The sequence below is a fragment of the Schistocerca serialis genome, chromosome 11, assembly GCF_023864345.2.
Source record: "Schistocerca serialis cubense isolate TAMUIC-IGC-003099 chromosome 11, iqSchSeri2.2, whole genome shotgun sequence".
NCBI lineage: Eukaryota > Metazoa > Arthropoda > Insecta > Orthoptera > Acrididae > Schistocerca > Schistocerca serialis.
The window spans coordinates 65,544,144-65,563,895 of record NC_064648.1 but is presented as its reverse complement, the minus strand read 5'-3'; the positions used below and the strand labels follow the sequence as shown (position 1 = coordinate 65,563,895).

At 43.9% G+C, this 19,752-nt stretch overlaps 1 protein-coding gene across 1 annotated transcript in view; it reads left to right on the top strand.

Annotated features, from left to right (window-relative positions):
- Nucleotides 1-19,515, top strand: part of LOC126427337 (glycine--tRNA ligase) — a 145,243-nt gene extending 125,728 nt beyond the window's left edge. Inside the window, exons 11-13 of the mRNA XM_050089664.1 lie at nt 6,971-7,263; nt 13,771-13,958; nt 17,946-19,515. Of these exons, the coding sequence (XP_049945621.1) occupies nt 6,971-7,263; nt 13,771-13,958; nt 17,946-18,059 (595 nt within the window). The 3' untranslated portion in view covers nt 18,060-19,515. The remainder of the gene's footprint in view (nt 1-6,970; nt 7,264-13,770; nt 13,959-17,945) is intronic.
- Nucleotides 19,516-19,752: the final 237 nt, after the last annotated feature.

Below are 19,752 nucleotides of genomic sequence, written 5' to 3'. Positions count from 1 at the left end.
TGGTCCTCTGGTCCAACTGAACCAATAATCAACTGGAAATCGTTATGTTTTGATACGTGGAAACCATTTTTAGCCGTTCGAGGACTTCGTGTTCCCAAGCAATGATAGCATTTGTACGGATGACAATCCACTGTGTCAGCGGGACACTCAATTGGTTTTAAGAACATTCTGGACAGTTCGGGCCACAGAGATCGTGCAGCACAAGTCCCATCGAACATTTATGGGACACAGTCGAGAGGTCAGTTAGTGTTCACGAGAAACCAAAATTGAGCTAAGATTGAAATTTCTAGACTTGCGAGGGTGCACCTTGGACTTCCTTTTCATTTTCAATTTTCTGAGCTTTAAATAATTGTAAGTCGAGCAATGACCTCTTCAGAAGAGTTCATTATTCTAACTGAAGAATAAATGTGATTTGTGTTGTCTTGTTGTTTGTTATATCACTACATTGGGAACACAAAGTTTCATGTCATGCAACCTTTATTGCAGTGTCAAAACAATGGAAAACAAAGGGTGGAATAATGACAATATTATGAAAAGAATAGATTGCGACTCAGCATATATGAGTTGTAGACAGGCACAACAATAAGACTGTTACCGTATTTACTTAAATCTAAGCCGCACTCAAATCTAAGCTGCACCTGAAAAATGAGACTCGAACTCGAGGAAAAAAAATTTTCCCGAACCTAAGCCACACTTGAAATTTGAGACTCGAAATTCAAGGGGAGAGAGAAGTTTTAGACTGCCCTTCCAAATAGAAACAAAGTTGGTCCATTGTAACACGAGACACAATTGAGGTCGAATGGATGAAGATACAGCTACAGTAGTTTGGTCCGAGTCGTAAGCTTAATAGTTAAGCTTTACCGAGTAGCCATTGCTATGTGCTGGGCGCTCCGTCCATATTTATAAGGGTACCCTTCCTTTTTCACGTGCTTCATCTGGTTTGAATCGATGGCTTATTTTGCTTTGATCTGATAAGTGCCGTTCTCTTTGTTATAGGTGTTTACGTCACTCTAAGCTGAAAATGCCTTATTGTATTGTGTCACGCATTGTTTGTCGCATTCTGATAATGAGTGTTTACGACCTGTCGCCGCTCACGGCACGGCTTGCTTACAATTAAAAAAAAAAAGGAATTGTCTCCTAACCATAACAACTGCAAGAGAGTGCTATTTGTTGTTACTTACACTGCTGCTTTCTTTGATAATGATCAACAAGAACCAAATAATAGACTGCGCATGATAGAATATGTTCCGAACGAGAGTTTAGCGAAAATTTTTCTCCGTTTGAAAATCTTTGGAGACGCCTCTTTAGTACATTACATTCTGCACAGAAATTAGTCATCAAAGATTCGTACTTCATTTCTGACTGTATCACTATTCAGCATAAGAATAATACGAATATAAACATGACATGATATGTATATTCTTCCACGTTTGCTGTCGTCTCAATCTAGTTTCGTAGTTTATTAGGCAGACAGGATTTAAATCAGATAGCAACAAACACGAAAGAATACATGGCATAATGTTTACATTCTTCTACCTTTTCTTTTAATTTATTCACTGATACATAGGTTTTGGTGCCAGTATTTATCTTTGTGCCTGCAAAGCATGCCTGTGTAATGGTACATACAGGTTGTTACAGAAAGGTACGGCCCAACTTTCAGGAAACATTCCTCACACACAAAGAAAGAAAATATGTTGTGTGGACATGTGTCCGGAAATGCTTACTTTCCATGTTAGAGCTCATTTTATTACTTCAGATCACATTAATCATGGAATGGAAACACACAGCAACATAAAGTACCAGCGTGACTTCAAATACTTTGTTACAGGAAATGTTCAAAATGTCCTCCGTTTGCGAGGATACATGCATCCACCCTCAGTTGCATGGAATCCCTGATGCGCTGATGCAGCCCTGGAGAATGGCGTATTGTATCACAGCCGTCCACAATACAAGCACGAAGAGTCTCTACATTTGGTACCGGGGTTGCACAGACAAGAGCTTTCAAATGCCCCCATAAATGAAAGTCAAGAGCGTTGTTGTCAGGAGAGCGTGGAGGCCATGGAATTGGTCCACCTCTACCAATCCATCGGTCACCGAATCTGTTGTTGAGAAGCGTACAAACACTTCGACTGAAATGTGCAGGAGCTCCATCGTGCATGAACCACATGTTGTGTCGTACTTGTAAAGGCACATGTTCTAGCAGCACAGGTAGAGTATCCCGTATGAAATCATGATAACGTGCTCCATTGAGCGTAGGTGGAAGAACATGGGGCCCAATCAAGACATCACCAACAATGCGTGCCCAAACATTCACAGAAAATCTGTCGCATGTCAACACAAGCACCGAAGTCAACATTACCTTCCTTCAATTGGGCCAACTGGTGGTGAATCGAGGAAGTACAGTACAGTACATACTGACGAAACTAAAATGAGCTCTAACATGGAAATTAAGCGTTTCCAGGCACATGTCCACGTAACATCTTCTCTTTATCTGTATGTGAGGAATGTTTCCTGAAAGTTTGGCCGTACCTTTTTGTAACACCCTGTATATTAGACAGCAGAAGTTAGTTGTGGCGGCACCTACCAACATTTTTCAGAACTTTCGCTTACTTTGCACTCGATTCTAAGCCGCACGCGGCTTTTTGGATTACAAAAACCGGAAAAAAAGTGCGGCTTAGATTTGAGTAAATACGGTAAACAAGTAAGCTTTCAGCCAAAAAAGCTTTCTTCGGAATCCCCCCCAACCACATACATATACATTCACACAAATACAATTTTCACACAAATGCAATTTTCACACACAGGACTGCTGTCTCTGACTGTTGAGGCCACACTGCAAGCTGCTGCGCACGATGGGAGATGCAACTAGGTGGTGGTGGTGGTGGTGGAGGTAAGGAGGAGACCGTGGCGGGGAGGGCAGGGGGAGGGATAGCAGGATGGGGATGGGGGACAGTAAAGTTCTGCTTGTGGGAGCATAAGGGGAGGGGTGGAAAGAGGGTGGGGCAGGTAGATGCAGTCGGGAGGTTAGGCTGACGGGAGGGGGGCATTGGTGTGAAGACTGTGTAGTGCTTGAATGGGAACAGGGAAGGGGCTAGATGTGTGAAGGACAATTATTAATGAAGGTTGAGGCCGGGAGGGTTACCAGAATGTAGAACGTATTGCAGTGAGAGTCCCCACTTGTGCAATTCAGAAGAGCTGGTGTCGGTAGGAAGGATCCAGATGGCACAGGCCGTGAAGCAGTTACCGAAACGGAGAACATTGTCGGGCAGTGTGCTCGGCAACTGGGTAGTCAAACTGTTTCTCACCCAAAGTTTGTCATTGGCCATTTGTGCAGATGGATAGCTTGCCGTGCCCTTGTAGAACATTGCAGCTCAGTTTGTAGATCACAGGACTTGTTTTGTAGGTAGCCCTGGCTTTGGTGGGATACGTGGTACTTGTGACCGGACTGGAGTATGTCGTGGAAGGATGTGTGGGACGTGTTTTGCAATAGTCGTACGAGGTGGAACCAAAATTTTCAGGACAGGTGCTGCCATCTGGAAAGTACAAGTAGCCGATCTTTGCATCGCTAGGTGGTGAGAGCTGCGTATCTGACGAGTCGGTGTGCGGAGAGACAGTCAGCTGGGAGGACATGTTGCGTGTCAACAGTGATTTCCGTATTACTCTGTGTTTGGTGTTTGGCAATTTTATGACGCATCCACAAACGGAACAGCGCGTGTGTATCAAATTCTGTGCGAATCTCGGGAAAAGTGCTATGGAGACTCTTGCAATGATTCAACAAGTGTTGAGACAAAGCAACAATCGTCCCAGTGGAAGAGCCCAGGCTCTCTGAGACCCAAATGAGTATGGCAGGTGAAGAGCACGATCATTGTTGTCTTTGATACCGAGGGAATTGTGCTCGAAGAATTCGTCCCACCCAACCAGACAGTGAATTCCACCCACTCGTGTGACGTTTTGCGATGGCTCCGTGAAAATGTGTGGCGACGATGGACTGAACTTTGATGTCGAGGGAACTGGCTGCCATTTCACGAAAACATCCCCTGTCACACGTCCTTGCTGACCGGGACCTTTTTGGCAAAAGACAACATGACGGTTGTACGCCGCCCTCCGTACTCGCCAGATTAGGCACCTTGCGATTTCGAGCTATTCCCAAAACTGAAACTAGAGTTGAAAGGCCATCGGTTCGACACTCTAGAGAGGATTCGAGAAGCATTGCTGGCGGTGATAAACACCCTTAATGAACAAGGCTTCCAGAAAATGTTTGACCAGTGGCAGAAGTGCTGAGACTGGTGTGTACATGCGGATGGGAACTACTACATCTACATCTACATTTATACTCGGCAAGCCACCCAGCGGTGTGTGGTGGTGGGCACTTTATGTGCCACTGTCATTACCTCCCTTTTCCTGTTCCAGTTGCATATGATTCGCGGGAAGAACGACTGCCGGAAAGCCTCTGTGCGCACCCGAATCTCTCTAATTTTACATTCGTGATCTCCTCGGGATGTGTAAGTAGGAGGAAACAATATATTCGATACCTCATCCAGAAACACACCCTCTCGAAACCTGGACAGCTAGCTACACCGCAATGCAGAGCGCCTCTCTTGAAGAGAGAGCCACTTGAGTTTGCTAAACATCTCCGTAACACTACCACACTTACCAAATAACCCTGTGAGGAAACGCGCCGCTCTTCTTTGGATCTTCTCTATCTCCTCCATCAACCCGACCTGGTACGGATCCTACACTGATGAGCAATACTCAAGTATAGGTCAAACGAGTGTTTTGTAAGCCACCTCCTTTGTTGATGGACTACATTTTCTAAGGACTCTCCCAATGAATCTCAACCTGGCACCCGCTTTACCAACAATCAATTTTATATGATCATTCCACTTCAAATCATTTCGTACACATACTCCCAGATATTTTACAGAAGTAACTGTTACCAGTGTTTGTTCTGCTATCATATAATCATATAATAAAGGATCCTTCTTTCTATGTATTCGCAATACATTACATTTGTCTATGTTAAGGGTCATTTCCCACTCCCTGCACCAAGTGCCTATCCGCTGCAGATCTTCCTGCTGTAGTGGTTAATAAAAAAGAAAAAGAGAGAAGAAAAGAAAAGGTTGAAAATGTGGGAAGAAATGGTGAATAAAAAGGGGGTTTTAATATCGTAAATGACCGTGAAAAAGGGAAAGAATGAAATGCAAATCGGACTTCGTATTACAGAAAAGTTATCGGACTTCGTGATTTGGAAAAGCTATTGTTGGGGTGGTCCTTGTGGTGTTTCTGAGCAAACATCAAACCAATTTCCACTACAAAAATTATTTGAAAAAAGACAGAGAATAACAAATGTGACTAACAGGGGGAAATGGCATAGATAAGAGTTCATTCTTTACCATGTTAACATGTCTTCTTTTGTGCGGTGTCCAGGTCTTAAAAAATCTCCTACTCCATTTCTGCGTGAAAAGTCTGCTCCAAAATCTTGCAATAAGTTTCATTGTCCAGGAATTTCTAATGTATACAAAACTGTCTTGATATTAAATACAATTTATTTTATGTTGCTTCCCTCCTCCAAATGTCATAACAACTTCCACAATATGTCTACACATTAATAAGTTTTTTTCGTCTTCATCAGATCACGTCTGCATTAAGCTTCCACTCTCGTGAGACAATAGACGGATAGAAAAAAAGAGTTACAATTTTAGTATTTTCTCTGCCATTGAGTGCACATACCGCTGCGACGGTATAATTTATATCTGAGGGGACGAGTGTAGCGCGGCGAAATTCAAAGTCCCGCTACACTGCATTTCGCTGCAACTTTCTAATCCTGCAACTTCTCTGTATACTTTGAGGGTGGTGGTGACCATTAGTCCGAGGGTAAGGTTTTCGACAGATGGCAGCACCAGTTCCGAAAATTTTGGATAGCACCTCGTATTACAAGGATATGACCCACGAGATGAGGGGCTGGAAGCAGGCCTCGAGTAGTCTCTTTGTTGTGCCTGTTGGCAACTCGGCATCTCCTGCTGTCTATACTTTTCATAACATTGTCTTTATTGTAATGTGTCGTATCACCTCACTTGTAACCACACTGTAGGATAAAAAAGATCGAGGGAAGTACGGCCCGACACGCGTCCCGAGGTGGGTACGCTCACTCGAAGGCGGAGATAAAATACCTTTAACAGTGGCTCTGGCTTATTTCTGATAGATGTGGCTTTGTCACCGGCTTATCACTCACCACAGTGCTGGGATTTGTGGCATCCGTCTTATTCACAGGTGGGGTACCTTTACGAGAGACAGTACTGTCGGCCTTCACGATACCGTCGTGTGGGCTATAGGGAATCCCCGCACTACGGTGGCCGTGAATTGTTGGCAATAGTTCAGCCTTATTGTGTGAGGAGGAGATAGTAGCGACTGCCTCGTGGGGCCGGCCGTCCTCCCACAGTGCGTCACAGGCGAGGCGTATCCGCACTTCGTGCAGGTGACTGTGCCTCCCCAGCTCAGAGAAGTGCCTCTGGTGATACGAAGGGTAATGCAGCTACTGTACAGTGGTGCTTTGGCTCACTGCCCTCTCGAGAGTGGAGCTAAAACACTAGTAGGGGCAAAACATTCTCGCATGCCTGATGTGTGTTCTCGTGAATGCTTTCGGTCGTCGGGAGCTGCATTGTCAAAAATGTTGTATCTACACCTTCAATTCAGTGTGCCTCATTCATAATGCATTTTTGACGGTGTGCCTATATGATGTTTGCTGATCCTTACCCTCAGGGATAATTTCTGGCAGTTTTTCACTGTTTAACGAAATCACCCTGTATATATACTTCGGTAGTGCAGGTAAATTTGTCATAATCAGTGGATACGGGGTCCAGATGTGCTGCTGCCATTGTGACAATTGTTACGGAAGACAGGTTCGAACACATCTGTCCTCCTTTGCTGTCACCACAGACACTCTACGGGCACAAATCTCTTCTCGTCGCAGAGAGTACGTGCTGCGTGGCGAGGGAGACGTGGAGTTCCGGCTGACGGCAGACATGCTGTCGGTACGGCGGGGGCAGAAGACGCTGCACGTGGAGGAGGTGACGCCCAGCGTGGTCGAGCCGTCGTTCGGCGTGGGGCGCATCATGTACGCGCTGTTCGAGCACAGCTTCCGCACGCGGCCCGGTGACGAGCAGCGGACGTACTTCTCGTTGCCGCCCGGCGTCGCCCCACTCAAATGCTCGGTGCTGCCGCTCAGTGGCAATGCGGAGTTCCAGCCGTTCGTACAGCAGCTGTGTGAGTATCTCGCAACGGAGTAATGTGACGAGTGGAAAATCTGAGACGGAAGCTGTGCGAGCAGATGTGAACCGGAGGAAAATGCGAACGTTCACTTCCTCGGCTCGGGACGTTTCTTCCTCTTACCCGCCGTTAATAAATTGTGTGACATTTGAACGAAACCCGTTCTTCTTTTTGCTCAGCCCTCGAGTTTTGATACAATGCCAAAAAAATTATTAGTTACACCACACGCGTAATGTAGATTACTTACCTTTTAAAACACAGTGAATGGTAGACAGGTATATGGGAATGCATGCTTTCTCAATGAATTTCGATGTTGAAGTCTTCTCGAATTATTGGCCGAGTTGAGGTGTCATTCTGCAGCAACATTTTGACAAATTTTGTAATTGTCATCTGAGACTGAAGTGTCAGGTTTGTGTCCAGTTTGTATGTTTATACACACTGGACCACAGGCTCCTCTGTCTCATCTGCAACAGCTATCACGGATAGTGGTGATGGTGGGGGGGCTCCCGACATGTTAGGGTCCTGGCGTTACGTCCCGGTGAAGGTGACTGCCTATTCCGTCCACTGCCTTCGTTGATTTCATATCGGAACACTCTTGGCACATTCTTGCTGACGCTACATTCGGTGCAGAGCTCAATTAGAAACAGAAATTCCAGTTGAGAAGATCATCGTGGACCCACATCTCCACTGCCTCTTTGATGGTAGAGTTCCAGAACCCGTACGTCTGGCACAGTACCTCTGTCTGTTAAAGATCTAACTTATGACCTTCATAGAGGCTGTGCTCTGCCACTGTAGATTTTTCCATTTAGCTGAGGCGAATACTTCTCACGTGTTCTGAGCAGCTCTACTAGCTATGCCATTGTGTCTGGCTGATATATTTCTTGCTACTTTGCGACTGATGCTGTCGATTCCAGGTGTCCGTAGTCCTAGATCTCCAAAATCCTGGCAATGTTGGCTGTCGGCAGCCCACCGTACGGGTGGAACACCAGACACTTCGTCTTCTTCTGGATCATCTTCTTTCTTCTTCTCGGTTGGCAGGAGAGCACATCTTATCTGTCTCTTCGAGTTGCTGTTCTTGCACGAGGTTTCCCTCAGAAGCAGCAACTCGGTGGGTACTCTCTCTGCGACACGTACGTCTCGTGCTCTGTGCACCGGGATGGTGAGCACAGATTTGTGTTGTGCCGGATAAAGCCGCTATTGGCATTTAGGTACAGGTCCGTGTGTGTCTTTTTTTTTCTATAGACATTATGCCCCAGTGTGCCATCAGGTTTCTTCCTTATCAGGATGTTGCAGAAAGGTAGGTGTGGGGGTAGAAGTGGGTTTCCCAGTGGATGTAGAAGAAAGCGGATGCCTGCCTTTCCACAATATCCTGATAAGGAAGAAAACTGATGGCACACAGGGACATTCTGTCTATAGAAAAAGGAGATATATGGACCTGTACCTAAATGCCAATAACTGCACCGCCATCTAGCACAATATAAATACGTGCTCACCATCCCGGTCCACAGAGCACAAGACATCTGAGGGAAACCTTACGCTAGAACAACTACTCGGAGACAGAGATAAGACGTGCTCTCCAGCCGAGTAAAAAGGAGAAAGAAGACAGTCCGGAAGAAGACGTACGGTGTCTCGTGTTCCTTCTGTACGCTGGGTCACCTGTGGCCAACATTGCCAAAACATTGGAGAATGACAATGTTAAAACTCTCTCTCACTCATTGGCTAAAATCAATATTATAGTTGGCTCAGTGAAAGACGAGGTAGTACTGCAGACACCTGGAGTCTACAGTGTCAGTTGCGAATGTGGGAAGCAATATACTGGTGTACTTCACAGTGCCGCTCAGAACGTCTGAGAAGCGTTCACCTCAGCCGAACGGACAAATCTGCAGTGGCAGAGTGCACCCTTCACGAAGGTTGCACATTTGATTTTGGACAGACAGAGGTAGTGTGGCAGACAAATGGATTCTGGCACTCGATTGGCAAAGAGGCGGCGGAGACACGGGTCCACGACAATCTTGTCAACCGTAATAGCGGTTTCCAACTGAGCACTGCAAGCAAGAATATGTCAAGAGTGCTCTGATGTGAAAGGATGAAGGCAATGGATAGAGTAGACGGGTGACACCGGGGCCCTCCGACACACCAGGACCCCCCCCCCCCCCCCCCCCTCCCCCTTACTACCACCTACGATCCATCCCCCCCAGTCACTGTCTGCAACAGCTGTTGCAGACGTGGCAGAGGAGCGTGCGGTCCAGCATCTATAAAAAGACAAACTTGACACAAACCTGATGTTCCCCCTTGAAGGTGACGAGCAGGAAACTTGTCAAAATGTTGCCGCGGAATGACGCTTTTTACTCGACAGGTAACCTGAGAGGCCTCCGTCTCAGGACACAGGTATACTGAAAATTGAATTGGGCACTACTTTTATGTTCACGATTTGTTTGATAACATCCAGTTAACAATTGCAATGTCAAAAATCAAAACAGTGTGTGAGCGAACTATGACGGAGACAACGGTGGATTGCACCCGAGACAGTTGTGACAACATTTGTAAGTTTCTAACAATGTCTGTTTTCTGGATTGTTATAAATCCAGCTACAGTTAACTTTATCAAATAGAGACCATTTTATAGAAGCCTTCTTACAACGAAGTATTTAATGTTTTCACCAATAGTCATTAGTATTATAATATTTTTAAGAAGTTTCCTTTCCTGTAGAAGTATGTGACCTTTTCAACCCACAAGTTACATATAAGATTAATTTTTTTTAATTGTTATACTGTGCTTTGTCTGATATTCACATAGCCTCCAAGAAAAAAGGCACCACAAAGGAATTATTCGAATGGGACAGAAGTCGGTAGATGTGATACACGAGTACGGACGAACAAATGATAATGCTTTCAAAAAAATTGGACGATTTATTCGAGAGAAACAGCTCCAAAAATTGAACAAGTTAATAATGTGTCAGTCCACCTACGGCCCTTAAGGAAACAGTTGGTACGTTAGATCGTCACAAACTCGAGCTGGTCAGAGTGCCCTACCCCTAGCACTGCAAACGATCTCTATTGGGGAGTGATCGGACAACTTTGGGATTACTGAGCACGAAGACAAGCAGTAGATGCTCTCACCGTGTGCAGGCGGACATAATCTTGCTGAAATGTAAGCCCAGGATAGGTTGCCGTAAAGGGGAACAAAATGGGGTGTAGAATGTTGTCAGTGTACTGGTGTGCTGTACGGGTGCCACAGATAACGACCAAAGAGATCCTGCTATGAAATGAAATGGCCCTCCTGATTCACAGGTTGTACGACCGTCGAAAGTCGGATCGGCACACCCCACTGCCCGGGGCATCTCCAGACTCGTCTTGCCGGTTGTGGAGGCTCGTTTTGAAGTGGGATTTATCACTGGAGGCAATTCTAGTCCGGTCAGTGAGATTCTGTGTGGCAGTGTCCAGCAAAATCATTACGCAGATTGGCACGGGAAAAAGATATTGGCTTGGCAAACTCCTATAAAGTGTTTAGGCAGACTTTGAAATTATTCACATACATAGTGACAGTTGTGCACAAATTAAAAGATGCCGATAGTGAAAAGTCGGTGCATTGCTGGGAATGGTTAACGTCTTTCACTGAGAACAATATCATTGATGTTATCGATGTCACCTTCTGTACAGATGAGGCGTGGTTTCGCCTCTGCAGTCACGTTAGCACACAAAATACACGATCACGGCTGACGGAGAATTCTCGTGCTGTGCTCGAAACGTCATTACGTGTTCAGAAAATTGGAATGTGAATAGCAGTATCCAGATGGCACACACATTATTGGACCTTTAGTTTTAGAAGAAACCGTGAACGCTGAACATTACAGTTTAATGATCAACGATTTCATTGGCCAACTAAAGGGAGACTAATTAAACTACCCACGGTTTCAATGAGGTGACGCTACTGTGCATTCAGTCGGCAACACTGTGTGTTCTCGAGAGTTTTTTCGGGAATGTCTCGTTTAACTAAACCTGCGGCCACCTCACTTGACAGCTGCACCAGATTTTCTTCTTTGTGGAGCACCAAACTCTGTGGTGAATCGCAATTGGCCATACATACTTTGTGACTTAAAAACTGCTGTGACTGTATACTTATGAAGCATATCGCAGTCAGGTCAGCAGAAAGTTTTTACAAACGAATTAAGTGAGATCAGACTTACATATCTCCCCTACACATAGTTACTGACTTATGTTGTAACTCAGGTGCTGATAGGTGTGTATGTTACCAAACTATCAGTTGAATAAGTCGTAATTCCAAAATATTAACACAAATTCATTACACAAGAGTGGAAAAACTGATAAAGCCCACCTTGGGGAACATCAGTTTGGGTTAAGGAGAAATGCGGGCAAACGAGAGGCAATACTGACACTGACTTACCTTACAAAATAGGTTTACAAAAGGCAAATCTATGCTTATAGCATTTGTAGACTTAGAAGAGCTTTTGACAATGTTGGCTGGAATATTCTCTGTGGAATTCTGGAGATAGCAGGGGCATAATACAGGGAGTGAAAGGCTATTTACAACTTGTACGGAAACTAGATGGCAGTTCAAGAATTGAGGGGTACGAAGGGGAAGCAGTGGTTGAGAAGGGAGGGTGACAGGGTTGTAACGTATTGCCGATATTATTAAATCTGTATATTGACGAAGCAGTAAAGGAAACCAAGGAAAAATTGAGAGAAGGAATTAAAGTTCAAGGAGAAGAAATAAAAGATTGAAATAATGTCAGAACAGCAAAGGACTTGGAAGAGCACTTGTACAGAATGGACAGTGTCTTGAAAGGTGAGTGAGTGTGAGATGAACATCAACAAACGCAAAACAAGGATAGTAGAATGCAGTCGAATTAAATCAGATGATGCTGAGGTAATTAGACTAGGAAATGACACACTTAAAGTAGTACGAGGTTTGCTATTTGGGCAGTAAAAAAACTGACGATGGCTGATGTGGAGAGGATATAAAATGTAGACTGGCAATGGTAAGAATTATGTTTTTGTAGAAAAGAAATTTGTTAATGTGGAGTATAGATTTAAGGGTTAGGAAGTCTTTTCTGAAAGTTTTTGTGTGGAGTGTAGCCGTGTATGGAAATGAAATAGGGTGATAAACAGTTTAGACAAGAAGCAAATAGAAGTTTTTGAAATGTGGTGTCACATAATAATGCTGAAGACTAGATGGGTAGATCATGTAACTAATTAGGAGGTACTGAATAGAAGATTTGCAGATGACATGGTTGTGATGGCAGAGAGTGCAAGAGATGGAACAAATGTTAGATGATCTAAACACAAAATTAGAAGAATATGGAATGAAGATTAACAAGAAGAAAATGAAAAGCATGGTAATTGGAGGAAAGGGGAGAAAATACCATATGAAAGTAGGGGGATAGGAAATTGAGCAAGTGAATAACTTCAATTACTTGGGAAGCATAATAATGGATATGTATTGCTCAACAGAAATTAGGAAAAGAATTGCAATGGAAAAAGAAGAATTCAAGAGGAAACAGAAATTACTTTGTGGACCACTAAACAAAGATCTGAGGAAAATACTTGAGAAATGTTACATCTGGAGCGTTGCACTTATATGGTGCGGGGACCTGGACATTGAGGAAGGAAGATGATAGAAGATTGGAGACACTAGAGATGTGGATATGGAGAAGAATGGAAAAAAGTGAAATGGGAAGACCGAGTAAGGAATGAAGAAGTATTAAGAAGAGTTGGAGAAGAAAGAAATATGCTGAAAGTTACCAGAAAGAGAAAACTGAACTGGATTGGACATTGTTTGAGGAGGGACTGTTTATTGAAGGAAGGAATAGAAAGAATGGTGGTGGGAAAAGGGGGAAGAGGAAAAAGAAGATATCAGATGCTGGACAATATAAAAGGAGACAAATATTCAGAAATGAAAAGACTGACTATGGACAAACAAAAGTGGAATAGGCTTAACTCATGACAAGACCTACCGTAAGGCAGAATACCGTACTACTACTAGAGTAGAAGTGGGGAGAAAAGAAATTTGTGGCACCAGCTGAATAGAAGAAGGGATCAGTTGAGAGAACACATTCTGAGACATCAAGGGATAACTGATTTAGTATCGGAGGGGAGTGTTGGGAGTAAAAATAGTAGGAGGAGACGGAGGGATGAGTACAGTAAGCAGGTTCAGAAGGATGTAGGTTGCAGTAGTTATTTGGAAATGAAGAGACTTGTACAGGATAGAGTAGGATGGAGAGCTGCATCAAACCAGTCTTCAAACTGAGGACAACAACAACAACAACAACAACACATTGAAAGTGCAGTGTGCACAGCAATTTTCTGAACATCTTGTACAGAGAAGTATTGCAGAGTTGTAGATGAGAGTCTCTGCCCTCAGCAGCACATTGTAGATTGTTGCTATATTATTTAGTTTTCCTTCTGCCACATTCATTTAGTTGTAAGAGCCCAGAGATTCTTGCCTATACAACTGTCATATTGTCGACTGTCGTCTCCCGTACAGCTCGCGAGTTGACGCGGCTAGACATTTCGCACAAGGTGGACGACTCGAGCGGGTCGATTGGACGGCGCTACGCCCGGACTGATGAGGTGGCCATACCATTTGGCGTGACAGTCGACTTCGACACGCTGAAGGAGCCCCACTCGGCTACCCTCCGTGAGCGGGACTCGATGGGACAGGTCCGCGTGCCGGTAAGTAACATCTGCTGTTGGCAGTAGTGGACACACACACACACGCACGCACGCACGCACGCACGCACACACACACACACACACACACACACACACACACACACACACACACACAGAGTAGAGTACAGAGAGAGAGAGAGAGAGAGAGAGAGAGAGAGAGAGAGAGAGAGAGAGTCTGACAGGTTAGTTTAGTTATCCTTGAACGAATATTTGTGTTGCATCTGGACCTTAGGTTTTCCAGGACCCCACTGATTCTGTCGTGTCACATGCTTGTAGTATTGTTGGGGTGGTCCTTGTGGCATTTCTGAGCAAAAGTCAAACCAATTTCCACTACAAAAATTATTTGAAAAAGAACAGAGAATAACAAAATGTGATTAACAGGGTGAAATGGCGTAGATAAGAGTTCATCCTTTACCATGTTAACATGTCTTCTTTCGTGCGGCGTCCAGGTCTTCAAAAATCTCCTACTTTGTTTCTGTGTGAAAAGTAGTAGCTGCTCCAAAATCTTGCAATCGTCCAGGAATCACTAATTTATACAAATCAAAATCATCTTGATACTGAATGCAATTTATTTTACGTTGCTACTTCCATCCTCCGAATTTCATACCAACTTCCACAATACATCTGCACATTAATAAGTTTTTTCGTCTTAATCCGACCAAGACTAGCTAATAAGTAAGTTAAGCTTCCGCTCTCAAGAGACAAAAGATGCATAGAAAACAAATAGAGTTACAATTTTAGTACCTTCATTTTCTTATATATTTTCCCTGCCGTCGAGCGCTCATACTGCTGCGACGGTGTAATTTATATCTGAGGGAACGAGTGTAGTGCGGCGAAATTCAAAGTCCCGCTACACCGGGACACCAGCAAAATCCAAGAAAAACCCAGAAAGTTTTTTCATCCAGGCAAAATCTGGGTAAAACCTGGGACTTCTTTACACTTCTGGGAATTTTTCATTGGTTCTGCTTTCAGTTAATTTTTTGTATCTTTGTCTGGTAATAACTGATACTCTAACAAAGAATTTTACGTGGATTACACGTGTATCCTCGAGCTTTGAGGATCTTGCTGGCAGTGTGAGTACATCGACATCTCACAAATATTTCCGGAATCAAATCTTCGCCCTGTCGTGGAGTGTGCACTTATACGAAACTTCCCGGCAGATCAAAACTGTGTGCCAGACGAGACTCGAACTCTGGACTTATTATATGTTGAGTAACTGTAAGGCATTTCTCAAAGCCTTTGCAGCCTAAAAGGATGGCATTCTTTCTCTGGCGGCCTGCCTTCTCTCTTGTCCAGCTGCTGTTTTGCTTTTGCGCATCTACAGCTATACTCTGCAAAAAACTGTGAAGTGTATAACAGTGGATGCATTCCATTTGAGCAGTTATTAGAGTTTTCCCTGTTCCATTTGCGTATGGAGTGCAGGAATAATGATTATTTAAATGCCTCCTTGTGTGCTATAATTAATTTAAACACTCTGTGTTCGAACAATATGTAGGGTGTTATAGCCTATTCCTAGAGTCGTCACTTAAAGCCGCTTGTTGAAATTTTGTACGTGGGTTTCCTCAGGACTACTTAGGTCTATCTCCAGTAGTGTGCTATTTAAGTGACACTCCCCTATAGGTTAAACATGCCTCTGACCATTTGTGCTGTCCTCTGTACACATTCAATATCCCCTGTTATTCCTATTTGGTACAGGTCAGACACACTGGAACAGTACTCTAGGATGGGTTGCACGAGTGATTTGTAAGCAAACTCCTTTGTAAATGGTTCAAATGGCTCTGAGCACTATGGGACTTAACATCTGAGGTCATCAGTCCACTAGAACTTAGAACTACTTAAACCTAACTAACCTAAGGACATCACACACATCCGTGTCCGAGGCAGGATTCGAACCTGCGACTGTAGCAGTTGTGCGGTTCAGGACTGAAGTGCCTAGAACCGCTTGGCCACAGTGACCGGCAACTCCTTTGTAGACTGATTGCATTTGCCCAGTATCCTATCAATAAACTGAAGTCTGCTTTACTCACTAGTGAGTCTATCTGATAGTTCCATTTTATATTGCTATGAAGCTCAGGTATTTTTGGGTTGACGGATTCCAACTGTGACTCACTGATATTATAGTCATACGATACTATGTTTCCTCATTTTGCAAAATGCACAATTTTATATTTCTGAACATTTGAAGCAAGCTGCCAATTTTTGCACCAATTCAAAATCTTATTAAGATCTGACTGAATATTTGTATGGCATCTTTCACAGAGTATGTTATTACAGCTAAGTGCATCACCTGCAAAAAGTCTGAGGTCTTTATTAATATTGCCCATAAGGTCATTAATATATAACAGTCCCAGCACACTTCCCTGTGGCACACTTCTACATAACTTGCTACATTACCAAAAAAATCCTCAGTCCAATCACAAATTTTGCTCAATATCCCAGATCATGCAACTAATGAGGAGATACTGAATAGAATGTATGAGGAAAGAAATTTCTGGCACAACCTAACTACAAGAAGGGACAGATTCTGAGACATCGAGGGATCACGAATTCACTATTATAGTGAAGTGAGGGGGGGGGGGGGGGTGAAAGTCGTAGCCAAAGAGATGAACAGAGTAAGCACATTCCATTCAGGAGGATGTAGATATGTAGATAAGTCAAATGCTTTTTAGAAATCAAGAATATTGTTTTTATGTGGCTATCTCAATCCAAAGCACTCAGTATATCACATGAGATAGGTGCGAGTTGGGTTTCACATGATAGATGTTTTCAGAATCAGTAATTGTGGAACCCTTTAAGCTTGATCAGGCATATCTGCTTTGGTCCATTAGAGATAACTTCCTGATTCAGTCCAACATTCTTGAGATGAGGTCCTTCCTTACTTCCACAAGCCGGAGACTCTACATCCATTGTCCAGCACATTAAAAATCTGCCGTGTCGATCGAACTGCATCCCTCCCGCTCGAGGTGCCCAAAGAATTTTGGTCATCATTTCCCTGTAGACTCCGTGAGTCTCCCTGTACAACTCTCCTCTTTCTTGCAATCTGTACTGCCATTGTGCTATCTTAGGGCCTGTTATTTTGTGAAGGATCTTGGCCTCCAATGTCTCCCTTTCTCTCAGTCCAGCCCTTCCTGTTAATCTGAAGCAGTCATTTTCGTATAGACCAGGGGTCTCCAAACTACGGCCCGCAGGCCGAAACTGGCCAGCATTAGCTGGCAGGACGTCCTCGGTATGCGGCGCGCCAAATATTTGAGGAGGTACCTACACTGCCAACAATTGAGTTTCGAGGCATATTGCGACCAATACACCACGACATTGGCTCTGATACTTGCTACAAGACTACATAACTAAACTTATTGTTGCGCCGCTTGAAATAACAACGCGTTGACATACTCTACCTCCGTTACGTCTTGCAGTAATAGTGTTGCTAACAATGATTTTGAGATTTCGTTAACTTTGCAGGACACTTTCGTGAAGAATGTGCAGTGAAATACTTTTTTGTCGGTGAAATTCGCCAGAATAAAATACGCCAGAATTTCGGTCAGGTACGTCCACCAATGAAAATTATGTAATTAACTAAAAATCGTTGTTCGTTTCAGTGCTAGCTATACCCACAATCTTAGATTTTTGCGATTTCATGTTTCCTTTAGCCTTACATTACGGTGATCGTGGAGTGCTAGGGTGCTTTAATCCCACTAGGTAGATCTCGGCCCTTATGACTTCGTGGGGGAGTCAATGAGGCCTGCGGAATAAAAAGTTTGGAGACCCCTGGTATAGACATTCGGTGTCGGTCACTGCATTATAGCACCCGAGTTGAAACTTTCCTCGAGATTGCTATGTCTCGTATAGGCTGTGCATCCTAAGAAAAGCAGCAGCCATCTAATTGTTCCTGCTGTTATCGGCTTCTATTTGTTTGTTAATAATAGCTTCTGCAGTAGTTCCTTTACGATAAGTTTGTAAACTGTTAATTTCTGCGATGTTATTTTGCAGCTGGACGAGATTCCCCCCGTGGTGAGGGACCTGTCCCAGGGGAAGCTGACGTGGGCGGACGTGGAGGCACGGTACCCCAAGTTCGAGCAGCAGGAGGCGACGCGCACGTCGTGACCGGAGCGGCTCGGGGCTCTCCGCACTGTAGCTGTGCATTCCTGTGGCAATTCTTCTCTTGTACTCAGCAGCTGAACTGTAGGGAACTGGTCTCTAGGTGGGCACACATCAGAGGAAGCAGCTAGAGTGTCGCAGATGTGCCCGCCCCCGGGAGGTGCGTGCTTCCGCTGACACGTATCGCCTGTTACGTGGCCGTCCGGTCTTCCGTGTTGTCGATCACGGGGGTATTTTCGTTACAGTTCAAACAGTGGTTAGACACTGACACTCTCAGCCGTCTGTTTGAAATGTGCGGACTACTGAGCATACACTTCTGGCTGTGCACTGCAATTTTTGTTAACATGTATACTTGACCTAACTGCCAGCTGGTGATATTTGTCAAGTGTCTCTTCTTTCTAAGTTCACAGTCTTTTGAATGCTAAGATGTAGTCTTCTGCCCCTCTCTATTTTCTGAGTCAGGCTCTTACCGTGTGATTATCTTTGTACAGTCCTGCAATATCCCTGCTGCCCCACCCCTCCTCCCTTCACACCGTGCTCGCTCTTAACTAGAGTTGGCTATCTCGACGTGTGGCCTGGTAATCGTACTCTCTTTCTCGAAAGATTTCACACTGTTCAACGATACTCATTTTTATGCTCGAGTCTCCATCAGAACTTAAGTCATATTTTCTTCTTAGGTTGCTGAGTTGCCTATACTGCAACTGTTTTCAAAAACATTTCTGCTGCCATATTATTTGTTGGGAAATCCTTGCAATTCCAATCTGTTAATCTGTTTGTGTACTCTTTGAAACATCCACGAACACAATTTCTCTTGTCAAGCTCTAAGCAATCACTGAAACTCAACTCTGCCAGACGTGAAGACGTATTGCGTTACTTTCTCATTTCTACTGTTTCCAATCATTTGTGCAGTTATAGAAAGGTTATTTGTATTTGAGATAATGACTGAAATACTGATTGTTTCCACTACTGTATTCCTTCATTGTATAGACATAAAATGCCTTAAGAACAAGTTTCTACTAATATTTCAGTTCCATGTCTATTAAGCAGGGCACTTGCTACTTCTGAATAGCAGGACATTCATCTCCTTAAACTAGACCTATCACAGTATTTTGCCAGATCGTATTCTTATTAAGAAGAATTAATATGCAGCCGTGTTGGATTTCCAAGTGGTGTCAGTGAAATACACCCTTAAAATTTGTGTGTTTTGCCATAGCTGCTTCCTCTGATCCTGTCCACTTTCAAAAGAATACACACGCATTTTTTTCCAAATTTGGGAAATTTTCCAAGAAGCTTAGCATTTTTTATCTATAGGAAAAAGAAAGAGTGCAGTTCTTCGCAAGATTCTGATGGGTGTAGAGGAATAAAAATACTCAGGCAGAAGAAACTGTCACCCTGATTGCCAGTTGCTTGGTTGAAGGTTGTTCCTAAATGCAAAGATTTAATAAAAAAATTACAAAAATTATGTTTTTGTTTATATTTTTACCTTTCAGTATCCTGTCTGCCCGTCACACATTAAATTAGACGATTGGTGTCAGTACAATAATGTGCTGCTTCCCAGACTCGGGTAGTCACACCGGCCCCCGATTGAATCCGTCCGGCGGATCGATGACGAGGGCTGGTGTACTGGCCAACCTGGATGTGGCTTTTAGGCAGTTTTCCACATCCCCCTAGGTGAATACTGAGCTGGTCCCCACATTCT